Here is a 9,547-nt window from a genome sequence, read left to right on the forward strand (position 1 = left end):
ATATATAAAATTATGTTTTTTTTTCCTCTTACCCAACTCCTTAGGTTGTGATGCATGATGAGATGGGGGGGAGGGTTTTGATAGAGGTAGAATTTAGGCTCTATTTGGTTAGGAGATAGAAAATATATATGTTTTTTTTACCATATGTACATGTTTGGTAAAGAGGCTGGAAAAGTAGAAGGAAAGATAATTAATTTACCATTATGCCCTTATTACTATTAGGGAGGATGGAAAAGTTGGGTTAATCTTGATGTTTTATCTCCTTCAACTTTTCTCTCTATTTTGGAGAATGGTTAGTAGCCCAAAGAGAAAAACTATCTCAACCCCATTTTCCTTCCACCCTGTATTCTTCCCTACCAAACATAAGAAAATGACATTTTCTCTCTTCATTTTCCTCTCCTATTTTCCACCCTCCCTAAAACACCTCTAACCAAACACGATGTTAGGTTTCATACTATAGGAATGGTCAGTTCATCAATTTTTAGCCAATGTCTAATTTAGGATGATCAGGGACATGTTTGATAACGATCTAAATTTAGGGTTATGATGTGATCTAGTTCAGGAGTTTGAAAAATAGGTAGCAAGTTCTAACCTTGCGTGTGGGTCTTGGGTGCTTTTTATGGGTGGCTAGTGGCTTGACGTATTGATGGTTAATGAGGCTTTGATTTAAGAGTGGATGAGTCATGGGGATTTGATTCTAGATCTTCCCATGGTAGCAGGGGCATTAGCCTTTAAAAAAAAAAAAAAAAAAAATTGATTGTTTAATTTGATTGCTTATGAGAATGATTGTACAAAATCTATTTTGAAGTGGGTATTTGGTTGATTTGATAGTATGGGGGGGTTGATGAAGGCTACAAAGTTGGGTTTTTAGGATAGGGTGCTTGGCTTAAATCCAATGCTCCAGCATACTGGACCTGTTGTGATGGTGACATATGTCAACTTTTAGTCATGTGTCATCATTGCAATGGATCTTGTGCATTGGATCCCGCTCTAATAACTCCAAATAAATTAGATACATGCATTAAGATATGAAAGGCTTCTTAGACAAAGGCTTTTCCTTTCAAAGGAATATGTGGTTGGAGAGAGAGAAAAGAAGAAGGGGGGTGGAGGATAAATGATTTGGGCAGCCGGCCTGTATATTTACTTAGATAAATAGAAGGATGAAATTGAAAATGATATCAAATTTGAGAGAAAAAAAAAATGAAAATTTTCAAATATGAGAGAACTAAAATGAAAGCATCCCCAACTATATTGTGTCAAATTCACAATTTAGTCTTCAATTTTATTTTTATTTTATTTTTTTATTTTTTTGTCTTCAAGGGAAAAGCAGAGAGCCAAAAAATAAAAATAAAAAATAACTATAAAATGTTTCCAACACTTAGTAAGTTGTATCGTAATTCATAATTGTTTGCTGATATGATCATTCAATTGGACTTCTCATGTCTGTAACAAGAAAGATTCTTCTATAATTGTCTTGCATTATTGGAGTGTATTGTGCACTATTAAAACAATGGAATTTATGACCATGATTAGAAAAAATGATTTTTTTTTTTTNGCTTTAACATCATAGTTCTTTACTCATCTGTTTGATGGAGACCAGGTTGTCTAAAATTATAAATAAATAGGAGTTTACCATGATCATTGTTAAGAGAAGTTCACCAGTAGTTTTTTATCTCCCAAAAAAAGTGTTATTATGAGATTACAATTCACAATAGGTTATGACGTTATCATTAATTCATGATTAAGATTAGGAGTAATGCACTTGATGCAAAGTAGTAAAAATAAGAATGTCTAGTAAAAATGATGTTCAGAAATTGAATTAAAGAAAAAGTAGTTTTGGTGTCACAACTCGCTTATGTGACACAAATTGTGCCACAAGTTGTGATACCAGATTTTTTCTTAAAATAAAGTGAGAAATTTTTTTAAAAAAAATTAATTTTAGACAACCTGGTACCTGAGCTTCAAAAACTTGGGTACCAATCTGCCTTACCAAATTTTTTTAAAAAAACCCTGGGCCAAAATGCAAGAAGGCAGATTGATACCCGAGCTTCAAAAACTCAAGTACCAATCTGCCTTACCAAATTTTTTTAACAAAAACCCTGGGCCCAAAAAACCCTGGGCCAAAATGCAACAAGGCAGATTGGTACCCGAGCTTCTCTGCCTTACCAAATTAAAAAAAAAAAAACCCGAGCTCAAAAAAAATCCTAGGCCAAATGCAATAAGGCAAATTGGTACCCGAGTTTGCGAAACTCGGGTACTAATCTGCCTTACCATACTTATTACAAACCTACTTTTACGGGTGCCAACTACCTTGTTCAATGCACAATGAATGGTACTTGAGTTCTTTGAGCTCAAGTACTGCTTAACTTTATAAGAACGTATATTTTCAGTATCTGGGAGGACCTGTTTTATCTCTACACTTTTCAGTATATGGGAGGACTTGTTTTCTTCTGTCTACACTTTCCAAGTCCATGTGACGAGTCAAAACGGTGAAAGCAAAAGCTACACTGTTGGGTCACCATCTGCAAGTCTTAGTGTCAGTGTCTCCATTTGGACAAACCAGCTTTGGGTCCTGCCTGTCAATAGATAGAGGTAATATAGTTAAAATACTTTGTTAGATTGTGTTTACATATGGTTATATGATATTGTGTTTACATGAGGTGGAATTCATGGAATGAGTTTTTTGCAACTTAAAAGTCCATGTACAACAGCTGATAACATATGGAAAAAAAAATATATATATATATATATATAATAAATATGGAATATATATATATATATATTACATATGGAAAATATATATATATATAACTATATAATAAATATGGAAAAATATATATATATATATATAAAATAAATATGGAAAATGTATATATGTATATATATATATATATATCAGCTTGACCATACACGTAGAGAGTATGTGGTTATATAGAATTGCAAAAAACTCATTCCATGAATTCCACCTCATGTAAACACAATATCATATAACCATATGTAAACACAATCTAACAAAGTATTTTAACTATATTACCTCTATCTATTGACAGGCAGGACCCAAAGCTGGTTTGTCCAAATGGAGACACTGACACTAAGACTTGCAGATGGTGACCCAACAGTGTAGCTTTTGCTTTCACCGTTTTGACTCGTCACATGGACTTGGAAAGTGTAGACAGAAGAAAACAAGTCCTCCCATATACTGAAAAGTGTAGAGATAAAACAGGTCCTCCCAGATACTGAAAATATACGTTCTTATAAAGTTAAGCAGTACTTGAGCTCAAAGAACTCAAGTACCATTCATTGTGCATTGAACAAGGTAGTTGGCACCCGTAAAAGTAGGTTTGTAATAAGTATGGTAAGGCAGATTAGTACCCGAGTTTCGCAAACTCGGGTACCAATTTGCCTTATTGCATTTGGCCTAGGATTTTTTTTGAGCTCGGGTTTTTTTTTTTTTAATTTGGTAAGGCAGAGAAGCTCGGGTACCAATCTGCCTTGTTGCATTTTGGCCCAGGGTTTTTTGGGCCCAGGGTTTTTGTTAAAAAAATTTGGTAAGGCAGATTGGTACTTGAGTTTTTGAAGCTCGGGTATCAATCTGCCTTCTTGCATTTTGGCCCAGGGTTTTTTTAAAAAAATTTGGTAAGGCAGATTGGTACCCAAGTTTTTGAAGCTCAGGTACCAGGTTGTCTAAAATTAATTTTTTTTAAAAAAATTTCTCACTTTATTTTAAGAAAAAATCTGGTATCACAACTTGTGGCACAATTTGTGTCACATAAGCGAGTTGTGACACCAAAACTACTTTTTCTTTAATTCAATTTCTGAACATCATTTTTACTAGACATTCTTATTTTTACTACTTTGCATCAAGTGCATTACTCCTAATCTTAATCATGAATTAATGATAACGTCATAACCTATTGTGAATTGTAATCTCATAATAACACTTTTTTTGGGAGATAAAAAACTACTGGTGAACTTCTCTTAACAATGATCATGGTAAACTCCTATTTATTTATAATTTTAGACAACCTGGTCTCCATCAAACAGATGAGTAAAGAACTATGATGTTAAAGCAAGGTATAACGTGCCAATTTTTTTGGAAGAAAGCTAGTAAACATTAAACAATGTCAATGAGTGAATCCCACTTATTGTGAGAGGATCATAAGACCAAATACCCGTCCTAGGTATATTACATGCCCTGTCATTTTGTGAATTTGGCTCCTCCCTGATTTTCATCACTGAAGGGGATATGATAGTAAAATAAACTTTAATAAATAACACAGATTTTAACGACAAGTGAAATAATGATTATTAAAACAAGTAGGAATACAAATAGGTATGACAAATTTATCACTTGTTTCTTTGTGTACCACATTCTATATAAGTTGGCTGGATAAATTTCTATAAATTTGAGGTTCACTTGCATCACTATGAAAAATCAAAACCATGTTAATTTACCCTTGGTTCCTGCCAAGGGGTTCAACCAACAAAAAAATTTCCCATCTCTTGCTATGACATTAAAAAATACTCCAAATTTGGTTAAGATGCAGAGATCATGCTAATGCTTGTTCATATGATGCCCAATCATCTGTGTGCTTGTAAACCAGCAACTCCCATGGCTCATCGTGGCAGTGAGTTTTAGATAGAAATCCCACTCTTAAGGGTTTGATTGTCATAAGTCAGGTAACCTACATAAAGCAAAACAATTTAGCTGTTTCAGTAACACAAACTTGTCAATGTATAAGACATTTTCTATAGTACAAAACAAAATAAGCATATCCAGAAGCCTACCATAAATTGATTACTTTTCCATATCTGCCTGGATTTGAGAGCCTCACCAGCAAGATTGACTGCCAAGTTTAGTTGAGCATCAGCCTCAGAGTTTAGTTCCTTAGAGAGGTAAAAAGAAAATGTCAGAAACAGGGGCGGAGCCACATAGTGGCTTGGGGGGGCCGTGGCCCCTGCAAAATTTTTTTTTTCCCATTAGACTAGGAAGAAAAAATAACTAGGCCCCCCTAACATCACACAGCCGGCCCCCCCTACCCATTTCTCACCCATTTTCCCAGCCTTCAATCAAAAATTAGGAACACCTCAAATTAAAAATATATATATATATATATATATATCTCTGTTCTACTTTCAAGCAAAAAAAAAAAAAAAAAAAAAACCCCATAAAAAATTTGAACTAAAATCTGAAAAAAAAAAAAAAAAAAATGGTAACAGAGCCCACGGCGAGCCAAGCCCACGGCGAGCCCAAGCTCGCTCATGGCAAGCCCACAGATTCTCAACCGAAAAAAAAAAAATATACAAAAAATCAGAAACGAACCCATCACATCGCTGACAGAGAGTTGAAACCCATCACGTCGCTGGCAGTCTGGCAGAGGCAGAGAAATCAAACCCTAATACTAAAGCACATCAACTCCAGCAAACCACACACAAACTCCAGCAAACCAAACCCAGTAACCCACGGTCACGTCCCCGCGGCTCGCTCGTCGTCGTCGTCGTGCTCGCCTGGTCGCCCCTTGTCGCAGATCGCAGATCGCCTCATCGCAGATTGCCTCATCGAGTCATCGGAGATCCCTCCTCGGCAGATCGCCTCATCGAGTCATCGGAGATCCCTTCGCTCCGGCAAATCGCCTCGCCTCATCGAGTCATCGAAGATCCCTCCGCTCCAACAGATCGCCTCATCAAGTCTTCGAGTCGTCGTCGTTGGCAGTTGCTCCCTCCGCTCCGGCGGTCCGGCCCTTAAGGTTTCTCTCTGATTCTCTCTCATCTCAGTCTCTCTAACTCTCTCTTTATCTCACTCTCACTTAACGAAAAAAATGAAATGAATTTTATGAAGGCTGAAGGTGAAGGAGGCTCTTTATTTTTTGTCTTTAATAGCTGATCCACATCTCGGTAAGTCCCTCTCTCTCTCTTTTGAACTGTGACTCTCTCATTGGCTGAATGGCTGGGTTTTGTTTTTTTCCATTTTTTATCTTTTTAAATGTGGCTTTTATCTTATCCGGTTGACTCTCTTTTCCTGTTTTTGTCTTTTTTTGTCTTTTTTTTTTTTTTTTTTTGTTAAGCTGTTTTTGTCTTTTTAAATGTGGCTTTTATCTTATCCGGTTGACTCTCTTTTCCTGTTTTTGTCTTTTTTTTTTCTTTTTTTTTTTTTGTTTTTTTTTCTTTTTGTTAAGCTGTTTTTGTCTTTTTAAATGTGGCTTTATCTTTCTTTTTTTTTTTTTTTTTTTTTGTTGGTTAGTGACTCAGTGTTGGTATTTGGTGAATATTATTATTTTTGTTTATAAAGTAACCAAAACACCAACAAATAAAATAAGATGTTTCAAAAGAATATGTACATAGATTGAAAAGAGAAAGGGAACAGGCGCAAAGCCACCTTATTGCAAAATTTTAAATTGATTCTCTGAAAAAATATTAGTGCCCAAATGTCCTCTTAAAAAAGAAAAATAAAGTACTTATTTATAACAAAAATAAACTATGAAATTTTTAACCCATAAAAATAAAAAATAGTATGGCTAGAATAATAGAATTTTCTTTTATTTTCTTATCCCGTGAATATAAGTTTGATTAAGAGCGTGTAATTAATGTATAGAATTAATTTTATAAAAGACAAATTAATTAAATCATTCATAAAAGACAAATTAATTAAATCATTTTTGTTTTTTTAGGGGTTATTATTAATTAAAGTTGTATTAAAAATAGGCTGACTGTTTAAATTATAGTGAAAATTTTGTTTTTTCTTGAGTATGAATAACATTCATATAACTAAGTAAAAATTTCTAATTAAAATTTTTTTTAAAAAAATTTTTTCAGGTTAATTTTTGAGTCATATTCTTAAATCTAAAAGAATTATGAGCAAACGAAAAACAATTGATGCATTCTTTAAGAAAAAAGATGCTAGCAGTTCAGAAATTAGGACACCTGTGGCTGTAGAAATAAATCTTAATACTTCAATACCTGATGAACACCCCTCCAAATGTCCAAAACTTCAATTTGAAGAGATAGATCGTGATCCAGGATCACGTAAACAAATATGTGAATTTCCTATCAACCAACAAGATGAAATCCGACGAGCTTATCTCAAAGAAGGTCCATGTCAACCTGAAAATTTAGACTATCCATACAATGATGATACTCATCATCGTCGATTTCAACCTTCATGGTTTGATTCACATAGGAATTGGTTGGAATACTCACCTTCAATGGATGCGATATATTGTCTACCTTGCTACCTTTTTAGTAAGAAACCAATAGGTTGTCCCGGATCAGATGTATTCATTTCACGAGGTTTTAATAATTGGAAAAAGGTGAAAGATGGAATGAATTGTCCTTTAATTCGTCATGAAGGGAAAGAACCAAACTCCCCACATAAAATTGCTATGAAATGTTGCGACGATTTAAAAATCATTCACAGCATATTGACAAGCTGATTGAGAAACAAACGTCAAAAGAATTAGAGAATAATCGGTTGCGGCTCAAAACCTCAGTAGGGTGTGCTCGATGACTAGCATTCCAAGCTTGTGCTTTTAGAGGTCATGATGAAAGCCTTGATTCAAAAAATAGAGGTAATTTTATTGAATTGATAAAATTCACATCAACTTTCAATGACAAAGTAGCTAGTGTTGTCTTAGAAAATGCACCAGGAAATGCCAAATATACATCACCCACAATTCAAAAGGAGATTTTGCATATTCTTGCTAGTAATGTGCGAAATGCTATTCGTGAAGAAATTGGGGATGCAAAATTTTGCATTCTTGTTGATGAAGCTCGGGATGAGTCGAAGAGAGAGCAAATGGCCATCATTTTGAGGTTTGTTGATAAAGAAGGTTTCATTAAAGAGCGTTTCTTTCATGTTGTGCATGTTAGAGACACTACTGCATTGACTTTAAAGAATGAGATATGTGCTGTCCTTTCTCATTACAACCTCCACATTGAAAATATTCGAGGTCAAGGATATGATGGGGCTAGTAACATGCGTGGTGAATGGAATGGATTACAAGCTCTTTTTCTTAAAGAGTGCCCATATGCTTATTATGTACACTGTATGGCTCATAGGTTGCAATTAGCTCTAGTTACAGCATCTAGAGAAGTAAAAGATGTTCATCAGTTCTTTGATCATTTGGTTAATATTATCAATATTGTTGTTGGTTCTAGTAAGCGTAATGATGAATTGCAACATGCTCAAGCAGAACAAGTTGAAAATATGATTGCTTCTAATGAAATTGAGACTGGAAGAGGTGCAAACCAGATTGGTACTTTGCAACGAGCTGGAGATACTAGGTGGGGATCTCATTTTCAATCTATTTGTAGTTTGATTAACATGTTTGATGCTACTTGCAAAGTTATCAACACTATCTCTGAGGAAGGGGCTAACTATAAACAACGCGGTGATGCCGAGGGAGCTTATCAGGTATTAACATCATTTGAATTTATTTTAATCTTGCATTTGATGAAAGAGATAATGGGAATTACTAATGTTCTTTGTCAAGCTTTGCAACAACGTTCTCAAGACCTTTTAAATGCCATGCATTTAGTTTCAACTACAAAATCACTTATTCAAAAGTTGAGAGATGATGGATGGGAGCCTTTACTTGCTAGTGTTATAGCATTTTGTGAGCAACATGAAATTGATATTCCTGATATGAATGCTCGTTACACTAAAGGTCGAGGTAGATATCGTCGTCAAGATGAAGATGTAACAATGGAACATCATTTTAAAATTTGCATATTTACAGTTGCAATAGACTTTCAATTGCAAGAATTGAAAAGTAGATTTTGTGAGCTAACAACGGAACTTGTCATTCTCAGTTCAGCTTTAAATCCCAAGGATGCTTTTAGATTATTCAAAATTGTTCACATATGCAATTTAGTTAAGAAATATTATCCTCAAGATTTTACTGAACATGAACAAGAACTTTTGGAGTCTCAATTGCAACATTATGAGCTTGATGTGATAAAACATCAAGATTTTCAGAATATGAGTACAATTTCCGAGCTATGTAGGGGATTAAAAATTTCAGGAAAGTCTAATGTTTATTTTTTAATTGATAGACTTATTCGTCTTGTGTTGACCCTTCCAGTTTCTACTGCAACTACAGAACGAGCTTTCTCAGCTATGAAGTTGTTAAAAACAAGACTTCGCAATAGAATGGAGGATGAGTTTTTGGCAGATAATATGATAGTTTATATAGAGAAGGAAATTGCAGGGAATTTCACTATGGAGATGATAATGGAAGAATTTTATTCCATGAAAAATCGTCGTCAGGCATGATTTGATCCGACCTGACTTGAATAATGTTGTGTGGTTTTTAATGAGAGATTTACTGAGGCTTAGTCCATGAAGCGGAGGCTTGGGCAGACAAAATTTTTTTGGCCCGTTTTGTAGCCCATTGTGAATTCTGTGCGCAGGATATAAAAGCCTTTTTCTTGGTGATTATGGTTTTGTCTTGTTGTTGTTTTTGAGAAAGAAAAACACTGTAGCCACACATTGTAATTTTTTTTGATAATAGTGAAAACCCTGCAACACCGTGGACGTAGGCAAATTGCC

At 34.6% G+C, this 9,547-nt stretch overlaps 1 protein-coding gene across 1 annotated transcript; it reads left to right on the forward strand.

Moving 5' to 3' along the window:
* Nucleotides 1-6,851: 6,851 nt before the first annotated feature.
* On the forward strand, nucleotides 6,852-9,271 carry LOC136067447 (uncharacterized). The gene is made up of 2 exons (XM_065773345.1): nucleotides 6,852-7,287; nucleotides 7,617-9,271. Exons 1-2 carry the CDS (start codon nucleotides 6,852-6,854, stop codon nucleotides 9,269-9,271), a joined length of 2,091 nt encoding a protein of 696 aa, XP_065629417.1.
* The last annotated feature ends 276 nt before the right edge of the window (nucleotides 9,272-9,547 follow it).

The sequence above is a fragment of the Quercus suber genome, unplaced genomic scaffold (assembly GCF_002906115.3).
Source record: "Quercus suber isolate HL8 unplaced genomic scaffold, Cork oak 2.0 scaffold_73, whole genome shotgun sequence".
Taxonomy (NCBI): domain Eukaryota; kingdom Viridiplantae; phylum Streptophyta; class Magnoliopsida; order Fagales; family Fagaceae; genus Quercus; species Quercus suber.

Bases quoted from the DNA above. Each gene is read 5' to 3' on its own strand.
- LOC136067447 (XM_065773345.1), top strand. From the start codon at position 6,852: ATGAGCAAACGAAAAACAATTGATGCATTCTTTAAGAAAAAAGATGCT. The intron at 7,288-7,616 runs GTTTTAATAATT...ATGACAAAGTAG, and splicing joins AGATGTATTCATTTCACGAG to CTAGTGTTGTCTTAGAAAAT.